At 38.7% G+C, this 26,729-nt stretch overlaps 2 protein-coding genes across 8 annotated transcripts in view; both read right to left on the reverse strand.

Moving 5' to 3' along the window:
* clocka (clock circadian regulator a) overlaps nucleotides 1-10,558 on the reverse strand; it is a 37,962-nt gene extending 27,404 nt beyond the window's left edge. The window contains exons 1-2 of one of the 6 annotated variants that reach the window (XM_034708952.1): nucleotides 10,230-10,558; nucleotides 4,162-4,248 (exon numbers count right to left, since the gene is read on the reverse strand). The gene's annotated coding sequence lies outside the window, so the exon portion shown is untranslated. Of the gene's footprint in view, nucleotides 1-4,161; nucleotides 4,249-8,768; nucleotides 8,968-10,229 lie in introns of those variants that run through there. The other 5 variants (XM_034708983.1, XM_034708973.1, XM_034708943.1 and 2 more) reach the window with 5 other exon arrangements.
* A 4,092-nt stretch (nucleotides 10,559-14,650) lies between these two features.
* On the reverse strand, nucleotides 14,651-24,836 carry nmu (neuromedin U). Of its 2 annotated transcripts, XM_034712218.1 has the most exons (9): nucleotides 24,735-24,799; nucleotides 24,102-24,451; nucleotides 22,281-22,336; nucleotides 22,136-22,183; nucleotides 22,000-22,053; nucleotides 21,865-21,894; nucleotides 17,340-17,393; nucleotides 17,214-17,256; nucleotides 14,651-14,882 (listed from the first exon to the last, which is right to left on the reverse strand). In XM_034712218.1, exons 2-8 carry the CDS (start codon nucleotides 24,259-24,261, stop codon nucleotides 17,221-17,223), a joined length of 438 nt encoding a protein of 145 aa, XP_034568109.1. In that variant the 5' UTR covers nucleotides 24,262-24,451; nucleotides 24,735-24,799; the 3' UTR covers nucleotides 14,651-14,882; nucleotides 17,214-17,220. The 2 variants fall into 2 exon arrangements, with proteins under 2 accessions (XP_034568109.1, XP_034568101.1); XM_034712210.1 differs by having other exon boundaries at nucleotides 24,102-24,836.
* Between the last annotated feature and the right edge of the window lie 1,893 nt (nucleotides 24,837-26,729).

Consider the following 26,729-nt stretch of genomic DNA (forward strand, 5'->3'; position numbering starts at 1 on the left):
AGAGGCCTTCATACAGGGTTTGTACCGCTGTCAAGAGCAAAATCTGAGAACTGTGAACATAATCAAATCCAAAATGTCAAAGTTTTATGGAGGCCCTGCTCCATCAATCATCCAGAAACACCAAAATTAAGTGATCCTTGACCCTGCATGACGAGAATTAGCATTGAAGTTTGTAATATAGTTATATAATATCAGTCATGATACTGATTACTCTTAACAGCCATCTGTGGACTTGAGTCAGCGTTAATTCTTATATTTCCCTGATAAACCACAGAACTGTAGAGCGAGACGTGATAACAAGTGGTCACAGGAGACTCATTTGAAGATGCTTGATAACACGGTGTGAAAGCTTGTACTTAAATGTCGTCCACACATGACAGGATCACCCATGATTAGGGGTGTAACGATTCATCTATTCCATCGATGTATCGATTTATATTCCTATGATCCAACTACATCGATCTGTGCTCAGCAAGTTGGCCTTCCGGACAAAATATATCGATCTAACATCGTTTTAAAAGGTAATAAATCGATTGTATCAATACTAGGAAATAATGCATTGGATTAAAGCACGGCAGACTTTATATGGATGTGGGTTTTTTTGCACTTTTAATGATAAAGAGGTTAAACGTTACTCAATTCAGGCTGCCTGTCTGTGACGTCAGCGCCACGCGACAGCAGACAACAAAACATAGCATGGCGGATGGCAGAGGAGAAGCCGGCGAGCGAGAAATTATCAAGCCACCATTGCGGTCCAGCATGTGGAAACACTTTGGCTTTTGCGAAGACATATGTTCTAAATAAGTCCCTCACAAATCTATCCAACCACCTGATAAGGCGCTATGGGATTTCACACAACGCCGGCCGTCCAGGCACCTCATGCAGCGTTCCCGCTGCAGCAGCAGCAGCGCAAAGTAACATCATAACTTTATGATATAACTGAGCATTATTATGGTATTACTTGACCATTTCCTTCTGTTGTTGTCTTTACTTTTATTTACATTAATGTTATAAATTATGTCATTGTCACTATTCACTTCCTTTATCACTATGAATACAATATTCCCTGTTGTTATCATACGGAGATCTATTCTGAGGTGGGTTTGGGTTGGGGTGGGTGTCGCCATACCTTCTTTTATTTTATTTTATTTTTTCTTTGTTTTACTTTATGATATGCCTTGTCTTATTCCATACATTTGATATTTCATTGTGCTGCATATATTTTTAAAAACAATAAAAATTTGATCGCAAAAAAACATCAGCTCTGCAGAAGCCTCAGGCCCCGCCAGCATGTCTAGTCAGAGACTAGGCCAAAAGTCGGCTCATTAATTGCTGTTTACTTGTTTGTTTATATCCATAATTAATTTATACCTGATTCCCTTATAAGAAACAACAAGAATCTAGGACTGTCCAGTATCAAGGTATTTATTTCAGTCACACTGGTTGAATTTTAGGCTAAAAAGTTACTGAATCGATTTCAAGTCACAGAGTCGTTTCGGATCGTATCGTTCTAAATGAACCAATATCGTCCTTTAATCGTATCGACAACCACGAATCGTGACACGATTCGAATCGTTGTTAAAAAGAATCGTTACACCCCTACCCATGATGTTAACACCAGGTATGAACAGAGCATGTGAGAGTGTAACCATGTTCTTTCCCACAAGATTTTAACTACACTCAATTACACTGTAGGAATCAACATGTCAACACACGCCCAACCTTTTCTGTCCAGGAGCAAATCCCTCTTTATTGACTGCAGTTAATCTGAGTTAACAAGAACACCTCTGCTCTCATAGTTTGGGCACGCACTGCTGTAAAAAGTTTGTTTCCATTACTGCGTTGTTATGTTACCTGTGTGTTTTTATAAACCTGTAAGTGTTTGACAGTTGGCAGACAAACAGGCGTTCTGAACGCAACCCACAAGCTCATAAATCAGTCATGTGAATCAAGAATTTAAGAGTTATAGCCACTGTTGACCTTATGTTTGAAAAGAACCTAACATTATTTTTTCTTTAAATGTTATGCTGCATTGTTGGGAATTTCCCAGATTGAATGAAATAAAATGTACGCTGGAAATTCAGGATGGTGTTACTAAAGCCACACAAAAGACAAGATCAGTAATGCATTTATTTACCCATCATGGTGTATTATAATTTTTAGGGTAATGTTCTTCTATTGGTACCATTTTTAGTTACAGATATGACTCACAGCTTGAGTTGCACCACATTTCCATGAATGGCAGGAAATTGCCAAACAACATAACAGAGGTTTATCTGACACATCGGACACGATCCCTTCATGGTTCAGCAACACTTTTGTGTGAAATCCCAAACTAATGTTCCCACCAGACCCATGGAGTTGCATTAACTGCCTGTGTTAAGCCGTGTTATAAATATTGTGTTCAATTCTGGCTGGTTTCTGGGTATTTTCTTACCTTTAGTTTTATCTGTTAGTCAGAAATTAGGGCTGTTGAATCATTCATTTTTTAATCATGACTAAAAGCAGATTTTTAAAAGTCAATGTCAAAAAGAATCATGTTTAAAATATCTCTTATTTTTCATTTTAAAACAGTCCATATCAACAGTATAAAGTCATTCTAACCAGTGTCTTCATTTGTGAGTAAAATTAATGCTGTGAAATGTTCTTTATGATCTTGAATGTTAGACTTATTATTCAATGCTTAGTACCCGGCTTTCTTACTGATCTTCCAGCTGTGTAAGAAGCTTGATTCTGATTGGTCAAAACCCCTTGACAACCCCTTGACAACGGTTATTAACATTCACTAACATGAGCAACACCAGAGACAAACTGATCACACGTCATGTCAAATCAATCCAGGGAACAGAGTTCAGACACATTTAGCTTCTGCTTGTTGACACCATAGACCGTAAGTTGAGGGGAAACCGCGAGCTTCCGTTATCGTCATATTGGTAAGCAATGTGGCTAATACGTTAGCTTTGGTTAGCATGCTAAATCGGCAGGATATGGACTTTTCCATATTGGATCCTGTCCAGCAATATGATCAACGAGCGGAGCAGGTGAGAGAAACTTTAGGTTAGCGATCTCTACAAAGAAACTTAAACCATGAGCGGTGGTGATGATAGCAGCAGGGTTCAAAGCTGTGACATTTGTTTATTTTTAAAGGTGTGTAAACCCCAGAGCTCAGAGAAGAAGGAGAGCTGAATGAGGACAGTGTCATGTTCAATCCACCGCAACAGGCAGAGAAGAATCCTTCACCATGGAACGCTAACTGAGGAGGAATCACAGGGACTATTTTTAAAAACTGTAATAAATCATTTTAAATCAAAAAAATAATCTTACATACTACACCAGTATGGTATAGTTTCCAGAGAGATTACTCAGTCAGATACAGGCTTTATTATTATTTAGTTTTGAAGGATAACAGGGTTACACCTTTAGAAATATATAGGAGTACAAAATGTCAGTGTTCAGTTACTCTGAGATAACTCTGTTTTCTCTCTGTTGTCCAGTGATTCCTGGTTAATGTGACACACTGCAGGAAATCCAGTTTGGTTGCTTTCTCTGTCTAATGCAGGTCCTGTGTGTGTGAAACTATTGCTCCTGTGACGGTAAGGTGTAACAAAACATGCCAACCGGAGGACGTTCTTTAGACCGGAGGCACAGGTCTCACTTCTGAATTAAAGCTAAACTTTTGTGCAGAATGGGCTCTGAACTTAAGCATAAAGAAGTCTCACACCTCTAATTAAACTCCTCATACTTATGTTGCTAAAATGTATTTGAAAAATGAATCCAGTATTTTGCATTTGATGTGTGTCTTCAGTGACAGACAGTGTTAGTATGTAAAGAAGAAGGAGTCGTGTATTAGGTGGAAAATAGAATATTTAGACATCATTAGGGATCATGATTTAGCCTCATTAGCATGAAAATTGAGGCTTTTTTCCCACATGCCCACACACAGCATTCAAAGGCAGCGACAGCAGCAGCAGCAGCAGCAGCAGCACGAGCTAATCTGGCGTAAAGAAACAGAAACTCTTAGAACACTGTGGTGACTCAGACGAAGCGTTTCAGTCCCAAAGTGAGGGGGAACAAGAACAGACTGCATATACACCGAGCCCACTGAGCTCCACTGTTACAAATTAAATCAGGATTCAGTCTGTGAGGTCCACCGTGTCTTACCTTTTATCTGTGAGGGACGGCTAACGGTGTAACACCTTCACCTGATGACACATCGCCCAGCAGGAAGCTCCACTCTGGATTCTTCACCTGCAGAACACAAAGAGGGAAAACTGCATGAGAAACTCTCATCACTGAATCACAACTAAAACACGTGAGTCATCAAGAGGCTCACAAAGCACTGCAGGGATATGACAACACACACACACACACACACACACACACACACACAAACACACACACACACACACACACACACACACACACACACAGAGACACACACACACACACAGACACACGCTTCGATGGAGGTGTACATCCAGGAATCTGCTGTCATGGAAACTGCCAGTTTTCTGTGACTGTGGCAAAAAATAAAAACAGACATGACTCTGTAGTGGAAGTCACTGCATTAAAAACAGACATGACTCTGTAGTGGAAGTCACTGCATTAAAAACAGACATGACTCTGTAGTGGGAGTCACTGCATTATAAACAGACATGACTCTGTAGTGGAAGTCACTGCATTAAAAACAGACATGACTCTGTAGTGGGAGTCACTGCATTATAAACAGACACGACTCTGTAGTGGAGATCACTGCATTAAAAACAGACATGACTCTGTAGTGGAAGTCACTGCATTAAAAACAGACATGACTCTGTAGTGGGAGTCACTGCATTATAAACAGACATGACTCTGTAGTGGAAATCACTGCATTAAAAACAGACATGACTCTGTAGTGGAAGTCACTGCATTAAAAACAGACATGACTCTGTAGTGGAGATCACTGCATCTGCAGGTTAAAACTGAACCATGCAAAGTGGAAACCAATATATAGACATGATCCAGAACCACGGAGACTTCTCTGGACCTGAGCCGGTTTAAGATGGACTGAGGGGAAGTGGAAAACTGTCCTGTGGTCTGATGAATCAAAATCTGACAAGAGGAGAGGGAACACCCGGCTTGTTATCAGCTCACAGTTCAAAGCCAGCGTCCCTGATGGTATGGGGATCATAAGACTCCATGACATGAGTAGCTTACACATCTGTGAAGGCTCCATTAATGCTGAACAATATTTACAGGTTTAGGAGCAACATATGCTGCCATCCAGACAATGACGTCTTCAGGAAGACCTTACATATTTCAGCAAGACAACGCCAAACCACATTCTGCATGGATTACAACAGCATGGCTCTGTAGTAGAAGAGTCCAGGTGCTGAACTGGCCTTATTTTTTAGAACATAGGAATAACAATGTCTGACAATTATAGCATCACTATGGACCATATGTTCTTAATTATGACTGAACAGCTGATTTGTTCTGTTAACGCAGATTTGTGGTCTGATTATATCACTGATTAATAATCCCTGTGAGCCTGGATGCAGCCTGAGATTAGGTTAGAGAGCTCTGATTATTCTGTTTAATCTTATTTAAAACTCAACTTTTCAGAGTAGCTAATCTCTTATTCTCACAATCTCTGACGCCATGTTTTTCAATCTGTGTCTCTGGTGTTTGTATATCTGGTTGTACTCTGCACCAAAACCTTTGCCCTGAATTAACCACTTAACTCGTCGTCATCAGATAAAGGATGTTTCCTCATATAAACTACTTGATAAAGATAAAAACCTTCATGCATTTATAAAAACATTTTGGTGTGTGTGCCTCTGTGTGTGCTCTGCGCCCGACTCTTAATATTTCTTGCAGAGATTCAGCCATCAGATCAGTAACCCATTTTCACGAGTTGAAAAGTTCAGCATCACACATCCTCCCGCTCTGCCTCCTCAGCAGCCTCACTGCAATACCTCTACACAGAAAACTCTACAAACATGAGTCACTTTACAAGTCATGGAACTTTATTTTGGCGGTTTTGCTCGCTCATACAGCGTGTGAGGTCACGAGAAGTAAAAAAACTGCTGACAGGAATCCTCTTCGCTGTGAGAGAAGGTCAGACTGACAGGAACAGTTGGTGTGGAGGAGGGATTTCTCTGCAGCGCATCATGCTCTCTGCGGACGTCTCTTCTGTTTCTAACTAATTTAACTTTTAACTCCCAGAAAAGCTGCATGTTGTTTCTGGATCCAGACTTCAGGGTTTACAAATTCTTATTTTATGATGTTTTTATGTCAAATCTGGCGCGGGAATGAGTTCAAGAATGATGCTCATGTTTTTATATCTTACAATTACTTTGCCTAAAGCTGCTGTGTTGTCTAAAAACACATTAAAAACACATAAAGAGGCTCTGTGTGAGTTATTCCTTCATTAAAGTGAACACAGAGAGTTACGTGTCGAATCATCTCTGCAGAGATTGGCTATCAAAGGTGTTTAAGGGTGATTCATCTAATTTAATTATCAGTTTTAAATCCGTGCAACTGCAGAAAAGAGCCACACTGTTGTGTTAAAAAGCTAGCTTTAACCATTGACTATCGCCGATCGTCGGTGGGTGCCATATTGGAAATGCTGAACTCAACCTAACTTCTGTCGAGCTAGTGTGAGGGAAAGAGGCGGGCCTTTAGCTTCCTCGCTAACAGCTACAGAGTTCCCACCTGTCAATCAAGTCAGCAATGCCCTTATTTGGGCAAAACTTGTAATCTTAGCGTTATAAAAGTGTGTGCCGATAGAGAAATGAGCTATTCAGACCAAAGGCACTTTTTGAACCAGGCTTTTTAATGGTTCTCTACCTGAAATATGTTTCCCTGGCATGTCTACAAACCCCCTGAAAATGGAAAAAATCCATTCTGCCCCTGTTCTGATTTCTCCACCTTTCTGTAAATGTGTCCTGAAACGAGCCGTTTCAGTTTTCCAGGTTTTTCATACGTCACAACGACATCCGGTCTGTAACGGAAGTCAGAGCTCGGAGCTTGATCAGCCCATAGACTGTATAAAATACAACTCAACCCCTCCTCCATTTTTCATTACCTGCACACGTGTGCTGACAAGGAGCTTAGGAGGGAGGCATGCTAGTTGTAGGCTGTCTTAATAAACACAAAGGTCGGCTTTACTCCCCACGTCTGCAGATTTAAAGATCTAGTGGATGATTTTATTTTTCATGGAAAAGTGCTAGCGCTAGTTAGCATAGCTACATAGCTACATGTTCGTAGCTGTGTACCAAGACACACGGCTACATATTGATAAATAAAACAACAAGAAACACAAAATCTGTGACCAATGGTTCAGAAAGGTCCTGCTGCAGGCGCCTCTCCGTCAGGATCAGATTCTGGATCAGATTCAGAGGGTTGAAGTAACGCGGGCCTGTGAGCAGCCGTGTATATTCAGCCAACATGTAAACATTAGATCAACGTGCTGGACAGCCGAGGCCACATCCACTTCCTGAGGGGGCGTGGTCAGAGAGCTCATTCTCATTTAAAGGCACAGACACAGGAAACAGCCTGTTCTGAGCAGGGCTGAAAAAAGTGTTTTTTTGAGTAATAAACTTTAAAGACATGTTCTGGGGACCTCTTATACCAATATATTTTGATGAAAAAGAGCATAATATGTCACCTTTAAACATGTTTATTTCTGTTGTAAAGATCGTCTTCTTTGAATGCGTGTGTATGTGGTTTCTGGTGTTTCTAAAGTCAGCCTCTAGTGGACGCTCGATGAACTGCACTTTATAACACTTTCGCATGGGCTTCATATTTTGAGACCGGAGGTTGCCGCTTGGCTTTAATACAGATTATACAACATGAAGAAATGTCATTCTTACAGAAACCTATGTCAGTTTAAAGCTACAGTAAGTAACTTTTTGTTTGTGGGTTTTTTTTGCGCCCCCTGTGTATGAAAGTGAAATGAATTTCACCCTGCTTCATTTTAACACTCATCAGCTCAAATCTTAGCCTGTTTCATTAGCATGTGGTCCTTCAATTCAACTGACTCCCACCCCCTGCTAGCGATATCAGACGTTATAAATAACTAAAAATAAACAGTAAATCTTGTCCCTGGTGGTCTGGTTTGTGTATGTGGGTCATAAAGGGGCATCAGTATAAGTTTCAGTGTTTTCCATGACCAGATATAAACTCCTCGTGGTAGCTTTAAAGCTCATATTACAGCATCTGCGGCCAAGTGGCGTCAGACATGTGCCAATATGCTACAATTTCCCCTCCAGAGGATTTAAAATGTGCCTTTCTATGTAAAAGGTAAAAAACTATTCCAAAAATATAAAAATAAATAAATAAATATGGTGTCAAACAATTATATTCAGATGTTATTGTGCAGATATTGTCCTAAATCTCTACAAAATAGTTGGCAGTCCATGTTTTAATCGACCACCTATCGATTAATCGTTGCAGCTTCCGCATTAATCGAATTCCTTGCACGTTAACAGGTGAGTGTCAGCCTGACAGGTAGATCAGCAAAACGAGTCTGCAGCATTTCTCTCAGTCAGCACAATTAAACAATGACATACTCAGGCAGTAAAGGTGTGTAAGGCTGTGCAGGTGAGATGCACACGGTTGTCAGGTGACCTCCGGCTCCTCTGTCCGCCTCCCTGCTGCACCCTGAAGCCGCTGAAGCCGGTCGGCACAGCGGGCAGTGATTCCTGCAAAGCCACCGCCGACTAGCTCAATGCTAACAACAGTTACAGCCACAAAACAACACATTTAGAGTTTGGCACACTTACTGCGACACATGACACACACCGCGGAGTCTCCTTAATCCAACACCGGGGGAAAGGTTGCGTTTTCTCGCAGTGTAAAGACTTTATAATGTAAAATAGCGAGCGTTCAAGTCGTCCGCCACAATGTTCTGTATGTGTCCGCGCACTGCTAGCTGCAGAGGGAGAGCTAGCTAACATCAGCAAACGGGAGTTCGGATCTTTTCCGTGATGGGATCACTTGGATCGAATCAACAAAAGGAACCGACTCTTCTGGGTTTTAAACTGTTTTTAATGTCCTGATTTAGAGTTTACAATGAATTTAAGTATTTGAACATTATGACTTGTGAGTGGTATATTTGAAAAAATATGACTGGTAGAATTTAATGTTATCAACCTTTTAATTACTAGATTATACCCATTATTTTGATTTTACAACCTTACTTAAATAGACTTTTTTTTTTTTAGTTTGTTGATTGATTCCTTTACTATATGCAGTTAAAAATAGAAATACATTTTTTTTTCACATTTATGATATTAAAACCAGTTAAACTGATGATGAAATGAAGATAAACCAAGAAGAACAAGCCTTACTATCTAAAAGAAGAAGAAAAAATGCTGCTTCATCAGATGGTGAATTAATAGATTCATAAATGACGAAAATAAAGGATTTGATGACACCAAGCGGAGGGGTCTTGGCCACCCTGAAGGGATTCTTTTTCCCATAACAAACTGCTTATCATACATTATCCTGCTTATTACCCGGCGACTAACTTAAAATACAAACATGTAGTCAAAAACATTGATTAAAATATTATTTTATTGATTTAAAATGATTTATGTTTACAGTTTTTAAAAACTAATCCCAATGATTCCACGTCAGTTAGCGTTCCATGGTGATGGATTCAGAAGATTTGACATGAATGCATGTGATCAGTTTGACTCTGGTGTTGCTCATGTTAGTGAATGTTAATAAACCCCTGTCAAGGGGTTGTCAGGGGGATTTGATGAATCAGAATCAAGCTTCTTACACAATCGGAATATCAATAAGAAAGCTCAGTAATAATAATGTTTATGGTTATGTTTAGTCCTGCATCATAATAAAATATCACACCTAAAGCCTGGCTTTTCAAGTTATTGCCAACATTTGACATTTTTCATGACAACAGATATAGTCCAAGTTATAACATTTGCCAAAACAAATGAACAAAGAATCAAAACGTCTGAGAATCCTAACCCCACAACCTTCACCTAAAAAGAGCCGGTTCTAAAAGCCGACTCGTTCGTGAACCACACATCAGTTGCTAACATGCAGCAGCATTAGATAAGAATGTGGGTCAGCGGGCCTCCGGCCAGTCTGTCACCAACCCAGCAACAGAGAAAATGTGCTGTCTGCAACACTACGTGTGGCGGCAGCACACACACGAGCTGCAGGTAAAAGAGGCACACATACAGGTAGAAGTTCACCGGTACAGACGTCACACTTACCCCGAGCAGCCTCTTCTTTCACCCGGGTGTCCCCGCGCGTAGAGCCGCTGCTGCCGTATGACTGCGCAGCGCTTAGAGAGGCAGACTGGAGGATGAACTGGAGCCAAAAACGGCCTCCTACTGAACTCCAGATAACACCGAGGCTGCCTAAGGGAGCTGATCGATGCCCAGATTTAGATAGATTACCAGGATCGAAATGTCACTCGCAGGTAAAGGTGAGATAGACTGAGTGGACCGATTTATACAGCCGTCACAGTGCAGATACGATTTAACTGAGCCACATGTGGGGAGACTAAACTGGGAGGGAAGTTAATTTATCTTTAAGGCTGGTCACAAAACTAGAAAAAAACAAAAACAAACAATATTTATTTATTTATTCATATTATGTAAATATTCCTGCTGCTTAGATTAAAACACAAATGTAGTAGCGTCTCTTGACTGCCTGGACTAAAACTCATTTATATTATTTTTTTAAACGAGTTAATATATATTTTATCATTTTTATGATTTTTTTTCTATTCTTTTACTTGCTTTCTCACAAATTAAATTAAATAATAAAAATAAATATACAGCACTGGTGTGATGATATTTCACAACGTTTCTTTAATATACTTATTATTTTATTAAATTCGTGAAAGCACACATATCCATTCTAAACAGCTCAAAACTAAAGCGTTTCATAACTGTTTTATTCCACAGTTTCACTCCCTCCTCTCTTGATGTAGTAGCATTTCCCCATCACTAGTGTGTCACTATTTACCATGGCAACAGCCAAACTAGCAACAGCTGCAGTACCGTGTTTGACCACATCCACAGAGTGGCGCTGTTTCATTATACAAGCGAGGAGCGATGGAAGGATGAATTTGAGTCTGGTATTTGTAAAATATTGCAAAGTAAATACAAATGAATGTAATTTTTATAATTTAGGCTGATTATTCTACTTTTTATTTTATTTTTTTAACATTTAAACCCAAATGTGTCCAACTACCGCTGTAATCAGTGTTGTCCACCTTAAAATAACGATTTTATTCAAGGCTGTTTTTAAATCAGCAGAGATAACTACTATTAAATTGCTCAGTTGCTTCTCTCAGACGCTAAAATTTGTGTCCTGCATATTTGAATTCATATTCATGTGATCTTATCAATTCAATTCAATTTGCTTTATTGGCATGAACAAAGACATGTTGTTGCCAAAGCAAATAAGATTCATACACATTACACACATTACATATATATTCATTACATATCATATACATTACATATATATTCATTACATATTATATATATTACATATTTTATATGCATTAATGAATGATGGTGTCATCCATACAGCATATCTCAATGTCCTCACTTGATTTGCGGTATGCTCATAAAACCTTCACCTAAAATCAAATATTATGGGATGGTGCGTCCCTCAGGCTGTGACAGGCAGACACATATTTAGCAGCCAGAGGAGCAGCTGACCCTTCCCCCAGGAGAACTGACAGTTTCTCTTCTGGGAGACAGTTTCTCTTCTATCCCTCTCAGAGGGTGCTTTAGGGACAAATTGCTAACAAATATTCTTTTATACTCCTCTAATATTATCACTACAAGTGTTCAATCTGTCTGATGTTATTGTCTATCTGTTATTATCTCTTCGTCAACAAAGTTGACGGTTTAAGATCTTGTATGCAGTTAGGTGATGTTAATTTAACCTGCAACATTGTAAAGAGTATTATGAAGGATAAAAGATGTTGCTTTACATTTGATACGGTTGGTCAGGATACTGTCAAGAAGATGCTGCTCCACCTTTTAGATGATTCATCTCCTGGTACAGATAACCTGAATGGAATTTTTTTTAAGTCTGTGGCTAGGTTTCTTTCTAAACCAATATCTCACATTTTAAATAGATGTCTACTCAGCGGAACATTTCCTCAGCTTTGGAAACAATCTAAAATCATACCTTTACAAAAAGATGGAAAAGCAGAGCTAATTGCCTCAAAATTTAGGCCTATTAGTATACTTCCTGACTGTTCTGAGTAAAATACTTGAAAAGATTATCTTTAATCAAATGTTACATTATTTCAGTAAAAATTGTCTCTTGTCAAACTCACAGCATGCCTTTAGACCAGGGCATTCTACTTGCACTGCATTAGTTCACATGAGTGATCAATGGTTGACATCTATGGATGAGGGGAAGCTGGTCGGTACCGTGCTCTTGGATTTTACTGCAGCATTTGATGTAATCGACCACAATATTCTTATTGCCAAGCTTAAGTGTATGGTTTTTCACCTTTAGCTCTTGCCTGGATGAAGAGCTACCTGTCCCGCACTTCACAGCGAGTGTTTTTCAATGGAAGTTTCTCTGGAAGAAAAAATATATGTTGCCTGGGACCACTTATATTGTCTATATTTATAAATGATTTACCTTACTCTGTTAGCAATGCCAATGTAGTTATGTAATGCTGATGGCTCAACTCTGTTCTGCTCATCTCCAACAATAGAAAGGCTGAGAGAGAATCTTCATGTAGAGTTATTTAATATCTCTAACTGGGTGAAAATGAACAAACTAGTACTAAATATTGCCAAAACTAAATGTATTGTTTTTGGTAGTAGAACCGCTGTTGCCAGTGCTTCAGCACCAGCACTTAGTTTATCTATAGATGGGATGTCAGTCGAGCAGGTTACTAAAACCAAATTATTGGGAGTAATTCTAGATAACCTTCTGTCCTGGTCAGACCACAATGATTATATTTTATCCAAGATGGGAAAGAGCATTGCAGTCACAAGGAAATGTTCTGCTTATGTTCCACAGTCTGTTATGACTGATGTTGTTCGGTCACTTGTGCTGTCACAGCTGGAATACTCTCCGGTTATCTGGTCTAGCGTTGCTGAGAAGCACCTTAAAATACTTCAACTCGCTCAGAACAGAGCTGCCAGATTAGCGCTACATTGCAATTTCCGTACCAACATCTGTGAGATGCACAATTCGTTACAGTACATTGGCTGACTGTGGAGGAAAAAATAAAAACAAATATCCTGAACTTCATGCATAACGCAGTCAGGAAAAACACCCCAATCTTCTTTCAAGAAAAGCTGGTGTACAGGTTCGTGCCACAAGCACACTACGAGTCAAGTGAGTTCTGAGCACCTGGCCTTACCAATCCCAAGGACAAATTCCTTGATGCAAACTGTTTTATATAGAGATTTTAATGCCTGGAATACGCTTCCCATCGCAAATAGAAAACTCAAAGACAAAATCTCTTTAAAAAAACGTCATCAAAAGATTTGTTTTAAGCTTGAGGTAGATTGAATTATTATCTGTTGTGATCTTCTGACTGTTTCAGTATTCTTTGTATTATTTTCTATTTCTCTTTTAGATTATTTTTTTCTCAGGCCTTGCTATGGGTTATTTCATGTTCAGCAATATTTTATTATATCTTTTAAGATGTTTTGAATTGTGATTGTAAATTACTGTTTTTTATTGTTTGTATGTATGGACCCCAGGAAGACTAGCAACCACATTGTGGAAGCTAATGGGGATTTAAATAAAGAATAAAGAATGGTGAACATATTTATTGTCATTTTTGCAAGTTAAACCCCTGTTTCAGAGTTTTATCGCACAATCAGATCAGGAATGTTAAATCTGCACGTTTTGGGATTCACCTTATCGTACCTGTAAAGGTGAAACCCTCTGTAAAGGGTAATTAAAACAAACAATGGATGAAAATAAGTGTATTGCAGATATGCATCAGCCTCAACTGTCTGACAGTGACGACACCTACTGTTTGTAAGAGGTATTACATTTTAGTGTCAGGGAGAGATCAAGGGATCAAAATGTATTATTATTATTATTAAATGAACCGAAAGATGAAGTAAGAATGCAGCAAAATGATAATAGACGGACTGAACTCATGCCTGGCTCTCAAAGTTAGAACCAGTGTGAGATGTTTCTTGGGAACACAAATAATTATAAAGTTACAAAATTTGCCAAAACAACAAAAATCTGAGGGCCAATTAACAACGTTCACTTAAAAGAGTCAGTTCTAAAATCCGACTCGTTCGTGTATGACACATCTGTATAAAAGTTATATGGAATGTAATTTTTTTAAAGCTGATGCTACGTTTGTCTTTTTTAGAAACAAAAATATGATTGGTCTGTAAGTAAACCCCTAATAATGTCCAAAAACATATTTAATTCATACATTCCTGATATTTTAGTGCAGTTATTTATCTTTCTGACAGCTTACGCTTTCAGTTTGTTGAGGAGACTCACTGCATGTGCACAACAAGCTGCCATTAAATCCTTGATAATGCACATACATCATGGAATAAATGCCTCTAGTGTGGTATTAACACACCTGTATTCACTCACACTCACTGTTTCACACTTCTCCCAACATATTCTTCCTGAAAATGTGCAACAAAATCAAACATACACCTCCAGGTTGAAGCATTTTTAATGGAAATGACACACAAAATAAAATGTGGACGGATGAGCAGAGTTATATTGTTGTCGTACATTCAGACTTCACTGTACAGCAGAGGCAGAGTTCTGAGGGAGAGTCCAGGTCTCATCAGATCGCGTCGGATCGGTCGGTCGGTCGTGGTTAAGCAGCTCAGGGTTTCAGTGTGTGTGTGGGTTCTTCTTTGTACACTCGGCTTCAGAGGACTCTGCAAAAACATTATTAACACATGATGAGAGGACGAAAACAAGAACACACTCTCGTCTGATGTAGCTGAGGGCAACACACACGTATCGTTCCTTGTTTGTCTCTGTCAGCTGATTCATTTCAGCGTTTTAAGGTGATTAGGGAACGTAGGAAATCTAAGAGGGGATTCTGCAGAGTTCTGTTATTAAAGTTTCTTTCTGCTTGAGAGTCAGAACCCCTATTTCTCTGATGTTTCACAACATTATAACTCAAAAGTAAAGACGCTGTATGTCTGAAGAAGGTCTGTGAGATCCAAACGTGGCTTTATGCACAATATGTGGATCCTTTTTTGTGATTCCTGCCTTCAGTTTGACAAGTTTATGCACCTTTCACCTCGTTTTGTCTCATGCATTTATAGGACACATCATTTTAATTAATAAGGACGGATTGTTTTTTAGTTTTGAACAAACTTTTGCACGATAAACTTGTGATAAATTACGTTGATTTAAACCAGCCAGATTATTTACCTTTGCAGCAAATTAGCAAACAAATCTCTAATATAATTGAAGAAGTGTCCTGCTGCTGCGGCGCCGGTTTGGCCTTGTGGTTAAGTGGTGCGCCCCATGTACAGACGCTACAGCCCTCATACAGGCCTACCTGACTTGATCCCAACCATGGCTCCCTTTGCATGTCACCACCATCTCTCTCTCCTGGTTTCCTGCACTATACAGCATAAAAGCCCAAAATATAACTTAGTGTCCTGCTGCTCCTCCTGATTTTTGTCGTGGTTGTGTTGTTTGAGTGAAAGTAAGAATAAGGCTTCTAATTGAGACCTGTGCTTATTTTCTAAAACCTGGGCAGTAAAATCGGACCCTGCCTTTAATTGGGTCAGGCCTTTATTAGAAACTTTACTATAGTTATTCTGCGAGTGTGTGAATATAATGACTTGAGTGGTTGGTTGCATGTGCGGGGATGTTTTTCTAGCTTTCTATTTTCCTCTGTGCTGTTTAAGTTTAATTGCTGTGTGATGTTGAATGTATGTTTTTTTATCCTCAATGTAAAGCACAGTCAGCCTAACTGTAAGACGCAGGCTCAGTGAGCTTCTTTTTATCAGCTACCCAGCATTTTATGTTGGGAAAGTAAAACCTGCTGTCCTCTGCATATTTACCACTTATCCACCAGGTCAGTTCTACGGCTGTTTTGGAGCCAGTGCCTAATCTGGAACTAGTTCTTTGTGTTTCAATAAAACGGTTCCAGGGCAAGCGGCAACTTCCGATCTTAAAATATGAAGCCCATGCGGAAGTGTTATAAACTGCAATTTATCGAGCGTCCACTAGAGGCTGGCTGAAGAAACACTGTAAACCACATACACACCCATTCAAAGAAGACGATCTTTGCAGCATAAATAAACATGTTTACAGCCTGGTTCAAAAAACAGCTTGGGCCTAAGTAGCTAATTTCTCTATCCGCACACACTGTACAGGGGTGAATTTTTTTATAACGCAACGGTTCAGAAGTTATTAAGATTACGAGTTTTGCCCAAATAAGGACATGGCTGACCTGATTGAAAGGTGGGAACACTGTACCAGTTAGCGAGATGGCTTAAACCCCGCCTCTTTACTCCACACTAAGTTTGGATGAGTTCAGTATTTCCAATATGGCTCCCGCCAACGATTAGCTTCAAAACAGCGCTCAGGAACAGATGGGTGGCGTCATGGAGACTACGTCTTTTATTTATACAGTCTATGTTCCAGAGTAGCACCAACTAAAGAACCGCTTACGTCAGGGGCTGGGAGGCGGGGTTATCGTGGTCAACATTACACCACCCAAAACTTTGATTTTGAGGCTACGAAGAAAGACAGAAAAAGGGGACACTTACTGTTAAATCACAAGTCTCCACTCCACCTGTATGTTAACTCACCAGGCCACACCTGATCAACCAAGCCACGCCCCCAACACTATAAAAGCCTGCACCCAAGCCTTTGTTTCCCCTTTTCCCTCCAAACCTGGCATGTGCCAGTGACTCCTTTGTCTAAATGTTTGTGCCATGTGGTTTTGAAGAATTACCTGGAGTGGATGCATTACTGATGGAGGCGACGCCTTATTTCCGAATTATCTTTATCAGTATTATGTGACATTGTTTATTTAGATATTTAATATCTCCCTTTTTTTCCCTTTTGTTTGTAATAACAAAAATCATCCACATCCAAATCCACTCCTTTGTCAGCATTGAGCTGATCCTTTCTTTTGAAAATAAACCTTCAAAACCTGCCCTGGATCCTGTGTGTTTGACTCCACACCACACATTGTTCTGTGAACCAGTATCAAGAGCAAACAAACATTTTACACTTACCTTTAAATCATTCGTACTCTAAGGATCGTCTTCCATTTCGTGGCTGTAAGAGAAACAGAGTTTGATGAATATTAGAGAGAGGATTAAAGATGTTGAATTAATGTCTTGATGTAAAGATGTTGGTACCCGGTAGAGGAAGTGACCTCTGCTCTGGATTCCCCCCGGGCCCTGCAGCTCAGCCTGCAGACACACAAACACAGACTTTAAAACAGCCTCTGGGTTTAATTTGACATTTTTCTGTGTCTCTCCATCTCTCCTCCGTCAGCGCTCACTTTAACATCTGGATTTTCCAAAACAAACACATCTCTCACTCACAATCCCTCTGTGTCCACTCTGTGAATGTCAGCCGCTTGATAGCGGTGAGGGATACGTTCACCTGTCAGCTGCATTAATTTTAGACCGCAATTACCCGCCGCCCGAGAAAGAACAACTAATGTGGAGCGAGGAGAGCTGACCGATTCGAAGCAGAATTACTCACATGTTGGCTCAGGAGCGGAAAACATACGTTCAGATGGAGCAATCGAACCAAACGCACTAAAGTATGAATCATTTCTTCCTTTGTGAATCATGCAATCATAACTTTTTCTTTACGTAACCTCTTTCTGATGCAGCAGAGACACTTTTATACAATCTGAAACCCTGAAACTGTAAAAAGATGTTTGCACAACAGAGTCCTCGTGTTTGTTTTCCCCGTCTGTGCTTCATCAATCAGTGACTGACAGACTCTTCATCAGGACAGACGTGGGTGGTGCACACATGCTTAAAAAGTCTGCACACAGTGAGGATGTAACAGAGGTGTCAACAAACACACACAGATAAGGTCAGACGCACCGACACGATGAGGAAACATGCAAACGGAAATGCACGTTTAATTTAAGTCTTTCATCTTCGCATATTTAAGTGTCGCCGTTTGAAAACTGCAGAGACGGAACAGCTTCGTGTGTTACATGAGAAATATGTTTGTGGTGTGGGATTGGATGTACATCCAGGGATGCTTCTGCAGAGAAACAGCTTCATCTCTGCTGCAGGAAAAAAAACATGTTGATGTTTTAACCCACCAAGAATAATCGTCTAAACAGCTCATGTGCAAATTGAGCTCATCGTAGGATTCACAAAATGATGGACGCTTAAACTGAAGAAGAAGAGGAACGAGGACAGAGGAACAAAAGTGGATTGAATAAGATTATTGTAAAAGATAAATAATACAAAGAATAAAAACTGAGTTATGGAACAGTAGATAAAATATCTGTAAAGGCAAAAAGATGTTGGTAAAATAATGAAAGTATCTTTTTATATAAGGAGTAAAGACGTACGCATGAATAATAATAAATACATTTATGTAGTACTACGACAAGAAAGCCAGACACAATCGAAGGCTTTAAATTTAGTTTTGTCGCACATTGACTTCTCTTAATCTGAAGTGAATTATTTTTACTTTAATATATTTTCTTCGTCTCTTTCAGAGTCATAAAAAAATCAAAATTCAGTTTTACAAAGGTTTAGTTTCTATTGAATCTCTAAAACATTGATCTGATTTTTTCATTTAATACCATACATTCAAATATAGACTTCTTCTTACTCATAGAAGTTATTTCTTCACTAAAACAGTTGATATGTTGAATTTAAGAGAAGCTGTAATAAATCGATTGCAGATCTAAATGTTCTGAGCGCATAAAACTATCAGGGGCGTGTCCAGAAGGGAGGCGGGGGTCTCTCTTCAAAGCTGATTGGCCACCTTCTAGAATCCTGAACGGTGATTGGTTGTTTTGGTGCCTTCAAATAAGGGTTGTGTTTACAGCGTTCACGAGAAATGGCAACCTCTTTCATCGTATTCAAAAGCGTAACTACATTTTCTGAAAGCATTGAGTTAACGAGTTTTGACGTTTCCACAGAAACGGTGGACCCCACAGACTCCAGTTTCATGCAAATACATGACGTTAATATGTAACTGATCGGGTATGTAGCTAGAGGAGCAAAATTAGCTAACGTTAGCAAGAGCAAAGCTTGTACAACGTGATTTGATTAACATTAGCCACAAAGGGACCAAGAGGAGTTCGTTGCTCCTCCGCACAGCATTTCAGCACATATAAAAATAGTAATATTAGCATTTCCACTTATAAAGCAGGGACGACAACAATCTAACTTTAGGCATTCATGTAGCCGTTGCCCAGTAATGGTGTTACCACTTGTACGACAAGCCACTCATTCACACGACTTCACGACTTTCTGACTTTCTGACTTTCTGACTTTCTGACTTTACGACTTTGTGATTTCACGACTTTGCGATGTCACGACTTTACATCTTTACGACTTCACGACTTCACAACTTTACTACTTTACGATTTTACGAGTTCCATGTGACAGTTGAAGGCCACATTTGTGTCATCAGAGGCGGAACTTTTGTTTAAATCTACTTTTGGCTGTTCAACAAGGCGCTGGTTGTCATCTTTGTAGAATTAGCAAATTATTTTACTTATTCCTATTCCTGTACTTCAAGTTGTAGCGAAATATTTTGCATATTTATTTCCTTTAGATGCAAGTAGGAGAAGAATTAGTCTATTAAAAAAATATGTGAAAACTCCTGCATGTTGTCTAAGTGTTAAAATTACATTCATTGACAATGTTTACGTGCTTCCACTTTTTTAAGTGCTTACAAAGTGACTTTAAACAAACATCTTTTTGAGTCTTTAGAGTATAAAGCTTCAACGATTGATCCGTCACAGCTCTGTGTGCTTCTTTTAAAATAAGAAATAAACAGGACTATTAAATCTGCATGATACTGAGGCTTGCTAGTTAAAGTAGATATGATTAGTTGAGGCAGAAGCTGCATGAGTCAGCGCCTCAGTTTTGCCACCTCATTCTATAAGTTTGGACAAGCAACTGACTGTTGAACTTTTAACTCCAGTACAGTTGTATTTTCTTTTTTCTGTTTGGTACTATGCTTTTTTCAAATTTTAAAAACAAATATTTAGTTAAATTGTTGGTACGTCAACGCTAAATGTGGGCAAAGTTTCAGGCTGGGAGGTAAATGTGTGTTGGAGTAATCCCAGGTTGCTCTAATCGGCTTGTTCACAAAGTCAAGCGAGAATTCAACGAGATCAACACAACGTTTGCTGAAATTGTGACATCACAAGTTGGTGAATCCCCTTAAAAGGGCAAATGAGTGATTTTAACAGGAGAGAGAATTTTATAAAAGAGGCTTCCAGAATGCTAAGTTCCGGAATGCTTGGGGTTAGGGTTCTTAAAGAGACAGTAGCTGAAATTAAGTTTTTCAGGCATAGGCTGAAATTAAGGTTTTAAAGACACCAAACTCAGATCAGTAAAGAGAGTTGGAGCTGTAAACCATGTGAAGCTGCTACAGAGCCATCAGAGGGACGATATGAAGACTGAACATGAGCATAATACCCCTTCTTTTATATTTATATATATATATAAGTATTGCATTCAGACACTGAACTATTAGAAAATAAATCATATGCACCCAATAGCTGAGTGAAAGCTGTCTTTGCTGTTGCTACCTGAATAGTGTCATAGGTATATGAGATGAATGGTCTTACATGCAGAGCACAGAGGGGAAGTTGTGTGGACTGTTTATGTTTGGATGTCCATAAACCAATATTAGTCCCTGGGATAATTAGAGTAAACCTTCAGGCATTTTGGTTCAAGTATAAAGAGTCATTATGAACACATTATCCAACTGTGCAATACTCTGCATCGCATCAAAACTGGATCATACCGTTTAATTCAACAATGCTAAAGGTAAGAAAACAAAATGCTTAATAAGAATTCACAAGGTCTGCAAGTAATGTCAAATTGGTTTTCAGAGTGTGGCTAACACTAGCAGAGCTAGCACCCCCAGCCTTCAGTCCTCCTTGCAGGTTAGCGTCCTCATGCCTGTGCTGGTTCCTCATGTCTCTGGTGGAGTGGTTATATGTCAGTTTAACCAGACACAGCTTACATACAACTTTATCTTAATCTGCATTACTAGATCAACATACTGACAAACCACGCCGCGCTACCAGATGACATCATCACCTGTGCTCCTTTACATCCAGGTAGTAGAGCTGCAGAGCGTTATGGCAGGGGACAGCACGCAGAGCTACAGCTACAGCTAGTGGAGGGAGGCTGAACTACAGATTAGACACAACATATGACTGACATGTTAGGCCTACAATAATAAAAGTATTGTTTTTTTAACCAGGTGGAATTCTGGTGCCAACCAAATCATTTAGCCAGTTATATGTGCACATGCCTAGATCTGGCATTTATCTTTTATTAGACGCACATATCTCCATGTGTCATATTCTGTACATATTGCTATATTTTTTAATTTTATTCCTGTTTCTCTTTATATATTTTCTGTTGGGTTATGGTTAAATAACTGTCATTGTTACATACTTATTCCTTTAACCTGATTATCTGTATAAGAGTAAATGTAAAATCTGATTTTCTACCTGTGAATCAATAAAGTATTTCAGACATTGACTGAGTTTCTAAATAGATTCAGTCATTGTAATCAGTCATTCTGTTTATGTAGTTTATATAAAGTTGTGTGCTAATTTAGCTTTTTAATGTGCAGATATCATTTAAAAAATGCACAAATGAAGTCAAATCTTCAGATTTATTAAAGGAAATAAAAAGCGGTACTCACTCTTTTACTATTTTCTCGTCTTTTCAGCTCCTGAGAAGAAAACAAACATCACTCTGTAAATATTTAACATTTCTCTGTCCTTTTAAATATTAAATAAGGAATAAATCCTCCTCCAGCATAAAAAGTCTGACCCACCTTTGACTTCTGCACCAGCATCAGCACACACAGTTCTCCCAACATATCAGATGCCTGCAAACAAGAAGAGCAGCTGTTAGATTAAATTATAAATGAAGACGCTTTAAACGGACAGAAAGAAAAACACTTCACTCACCAATACCTGCAGGTCTGCAGAGAGGTAGGACGAGCATACGGCGCCTATCTGGGGAGTGACACACAGGATGATAACAGGCTCAAACACACACTAAAGAAGAAGAAGAAGAAGAAGAAGAAGAAGAAGAAGAAGAAGAGATGAGTACCTGGCTGAGGAGCTGCCTCTGGTCTGTTATGGCTTGATAGAGCTCTGCAGGAGCACCTTCAGTTTTAGACAACATCACAAAAACACACAAAAATAATGTTTTCATATCAGAAACATCCGAACACATGTGTGATGCAATAATACTTAAGTTCTGCTGCTCTGCCTCTGCATGATTAAAGAGTCTTTTTATTATCAGCAGAGAGTTGTTGCCCTGCATGTCCAGAATAATTCTAAAAGACTGTTTCTGCAAAAACAAGAAGCAGCATCACAATCGTCACTTTGAATCTTGAGTCTTGACGTCCCTGTGAGAAGTGATGGACAGTCAAGATCCACACAGGACGTGGGTGCAGGGTGTCAGAGGCTACGGGAGCACAGCTGCTAAAACCGGAAAGTCTCTGCCTGCGTCTTTACCTCCTGCTGACTCTGTTATGTGTTTAAACAGACGTACAGGTAATCATACTCACTCAGTCTACCTATTGTGACATTTAATGTACATTTTTATGTCGTATATAAGATTCAAGATTCAAGATTCAAAGGTTTTTATTGTCAATTTTCACTGTATATACGAGACATACAGGAAAAACGAGATGCTGTTTCTCTCTTCCAGCTTTAAATATCTAAAATTTAAATATAAAATACAATAAAATATAATAAAATACAGTTTTATAAAAACAGCATATGTACACAGTGCAGGTAGTGCAGTGACAGTTTAAAAATGGACAATATAAATGGAAATAGATAACAGTGCAAATGATATTAAGGTGCAGACAGTATTCGAGATAAGTAAACGAATAAGTAATCATATAAAATCAATATAAAAGAGAAGGATTAAATAAGTTTGTACTTCTTCCTGCTTCTTCCTCACATTAAAATCAAAATGTTTCAGAGCTTGTTGACTGAATTTGTTGACATTTCTTTTTTATTATTCACATGTTCAAAATAAAGACATCATTCAATCAATCTATGCATATTGTACTGAGTTAATATAAAGTACTTTGTGACGTCTGTCATACTGATTCACTTATATCACAATACACTCATCTACCTCTCTGCACTGTATATTTATCTCTTGATATATTCACAACTCTCCCTCTCTTTTTATTTATGTTTTATTAAACAATGCAACGTTTTTGAATGTTCTTATTTGTATATTGAAATCTACTGTTTTGTATTTATCATATACCAAAGTTTATTTTACTGTGTTTAAAACATTGTTGTGCAAGGTCTAGATAACCTGTTGCTTTCTCACACGAGGATTTGGAACAATAAGATCAATCTCTAAATATCTATCAATCCTTCTCAAATTAATACTTACATTTTATATCTATCCATCCACTCATTAATTCAAATGCACATACTTATCAAGGAATAAGATCAACAGTATTACATAAATAATTTATATTTTTCTTTGAATATATGTAATATTTTTTATTATGTCATGGTGTAAAATTGCTAAAATAATGTCTGAAATTTTTATTATTTTCAAAATCTTCCCTGTACCATTATGTTTTTATTTCCTATCATAATTAGAGCACGGATGTTCAGTTAATTTAAAACTATAATAAAATCTGTTTGGTTTGCAAAAACAAACAATTACACTTTTTTTTTTCATTTCAATGTCCTTGCATGTTGATATAACAAAGCTGTACAAATGTAGAAATATATGAAAAAGTGACAAGCATAAAAAACTTAAAATAAAAAGAAAGAAAGAAAAAATAAAGTGTAAACATAGATAGATAGATAGATAGATAGATAGATAGATAGATAGATAGATAGATAGATAGATAGATAGATAGATAGATAGATAGATAGATGGTCTTACTTGTGCAGACGGGGACGCTGAGGATAAGGAGGGCGGTGATGGCGATGCTGGCCGTGCTGAGGGGACTCATGGCGCTGCTGCTGCCGCTCAGACTCCGCGCACTGCTGGAGGCGCCGCGTGGCACAGACTGGATCTGACTCTGGATCTGAAAAGTCCTCATCCTACTCCTTCTTTTTCTACTTCTTCCTCTTCTTCTTCTCTGTTTGTTGTCTCAGCTTCTTGACTTCTTGCTCTTCTGAGAGTGTCAGTCTCGTGTGAGAGTAATATGAAGGCTCGTGGCACGCACAAATACGCGCGCCCTCCCTCTGGTCTTGCGCGCGAACACCAGACTGCGTCATTGGAGAGTCTGCCTGCGCACGAGAAGTTACTGGAAGTGATTAGCAGGTTGGTTTACTTCAAAGTGAAAGTAAGTGTCGTGAGAGAAAGTTGCTAAATTGATGAGTTACTCAGTTTAAGATGTGATTCAGAAAGTTGCAGTTGTGTGAGATGTTCTGTCAGGGATGGAGCTCCCTTAAGAGACAGAGATGTTTTCATCAGAATCAGAAATAATTTATTTATCCTGGGGGAAATTCAGTCATTAAAGTTGCTCCTATACACAATAAGCAAGAATAGTGTCATGTCAGTGGGACACACCTGATGTTAGTTCATTCAGAGTTTGTCACTGTGCATGGGACTCAGGATGTCTGTTGGCTTTGATCAGTGGTGTTTCAAGTGTCAAAAACCAAGATGGCAGTTGACAAACCAATGCATCATGTAGGATACACGGCTAGCTCTTTGAACTTGTGATCTCATCCATCATGTCATTCATGCCATTGTTACGCCTTACCCTCCACCTCAGCTTCATCATCTCATCATCCTCAGATGTCATCACCAGCCAACACTTCCACCCTCAGTGTCTGGCCTCCACAGGGGATGGAGTCTGCAACCGCTCAGGGCTGACACCCTTCGATCATCCTGTCTTCCTGCAGAGTTCAAGCACCAATATCTGACAGTATTTCAGTTGTGGTCTCTCCTGATTGAGTTAAAGACTTCCATAATGACATTCTTATGAGTTAAACTTTGTCACTTTTGCTATTCCTGAGTACTGAATGTCATTCTTCCCATCATAATGAACATTTTAGATTTCTGCAGAAGAAACCTTCTTTGGAAAAACTCCCCATTTCAGAACTCTATTATCCAGCTAATAAAGAGTTTAAATTGGACTGAGGATATCTGGAAAGGATGTTTTCACAGGAAGAATTATTTTGAAGATATCCAAAATGTTCATTACAGATCGGAAAAACGATGATGAAATGCTCACTTCTTGGTTGAATTACAGAAATCCAGTCTAAATGTTAAATTTTAAAGCGACTTGCTACATCTACTTTTACACACAGCTAACAGGTTGTAACACTGTATGTAAGCAAAGTGAAAGGCCATGAACATTTGTATTAAATCTCAGGTTGTTATCTCAGTGCGTTCAAAATTTTAAATTCTAAACTTTTAACATTTTGAATCTGAATAAAACAGATTTCGACAACAACTTTAACTCAGCAGAGTCTGAGGATCATCACAACAAAGTTTCATGACAACTGGTGAAGGCATTTCAGAAGAGATGTGAAAAATAAGAGAAGAAATGCAGAAAGAAATAATAAATTTGACATTTTTGTGAGCAGAATGACACGCGAGGAAAGGATGTTGATGTCTCAAGAGGGAAACAAGAAAGGATTTATAATTTTGACGCCATTTCATTTAATATAATGACAAAACTATAATCTTGATTATTTAAATATCACCCTGAGATCAATAAAAAAAGACTTTAAACTCTTTACTGTTACTTTTCCAATGTGGATATTAAATCATCAAGTGTTTGAAGTGTTGTGTAAAACTGACCATCTTCTGCCTGCCTTCTTACATTTATTTCTCTTTCACATGTTTGAAAAATAGATCCAAAAATCACATTAATCCAGATAATATTAAACCTTCCAATTTTAAGTGTTTCTAAGTTTAACATTTTTAGCACACACGTCCAAAAGCAGAACTAAGAAAACACGCTTCCAGAAGCCTCAGTGTGAAGTTCTCGTTCTTGAGTTTGTCCGTCTGTGTTGGACATATTTTGACACCGCTCAGAGCATCCTCCTCGGCTGTATGTTGTTTTGTTTTTTATTGTAAAGTATGGATGTAATTTGATGTAATTTTCTGTGTATGCAGCAATTTTTCTACAACTTCATGTAAGGGCAGCAGCAGCACTCCCATACGTTATCTTTATCTTGAGAGGCCATTTCAGCACACACTCCAGCTCTCGCCTCTTATATGTTGTTTACCTTGTTTTATAGTACGAAACCTGCACATTGTAAATCATTTTCACCATTCAGGTAATTTTATGTAGCACTGCTTTCTGTTGTCAGTGAATATGACGGCCGTGACCTCAGACTAAGATGTAACCTCCTGCAGATAAACTGCATTTCTCTATTTTCCACAAATATCTCTATTTTACTCTTTGTGTAAATCAAGCAACCAGTCAACAACAGACCAACCTGTTGTTGGTTCACCCAATTTTCCTTTAATAATTGACCCCTGCAGATTGGGAACATGCCACAAGAGCTGCTAAAAACTGCAGTTACTAGAATGTCCACTAGAGGCTAGCCC

Source organism: Notolabrus celidotus, chromosome 2 (genome assembly GCF_009762535.1).
Source record: "Notolabrus celidotus isolate fNotCel1 chromosome 2, fNotCel1.pri, whole genome shotgun sequence".
NCBI classification, from domain to species: domain Eukaryota; kingdom Metazoa; phylum Chordata; class Actinopteri; order Labriformes; family Labridae; genus Notolabrus; species Notolabrus celidotus.

Bases quoted from the DNA above. Each gene is read 5' to 3' on its own strand.
- nmu (XM_034712210.1), bottom strand. From the start codon at position 24,261: ATGAGGACTTTTCAGATCCAGAGTCAGATCCAGTCTGTGCCACGCGGC. The intron at 22,337-24,101 runs GTAAGACCATCT...CTAAAACTGAAG, and splicing joins CAGCGTCCCCGTCTGCACAA to GTGCTCCTGCAGAGCTCTAT. The intron at 22,054-22,135 runs GTGAGTGAAGTG...TCTTGTTTGCAG, and splicing joins CTGCAGACCTGCAGGTATTG to GCATCTGATATGTTGGGAGA.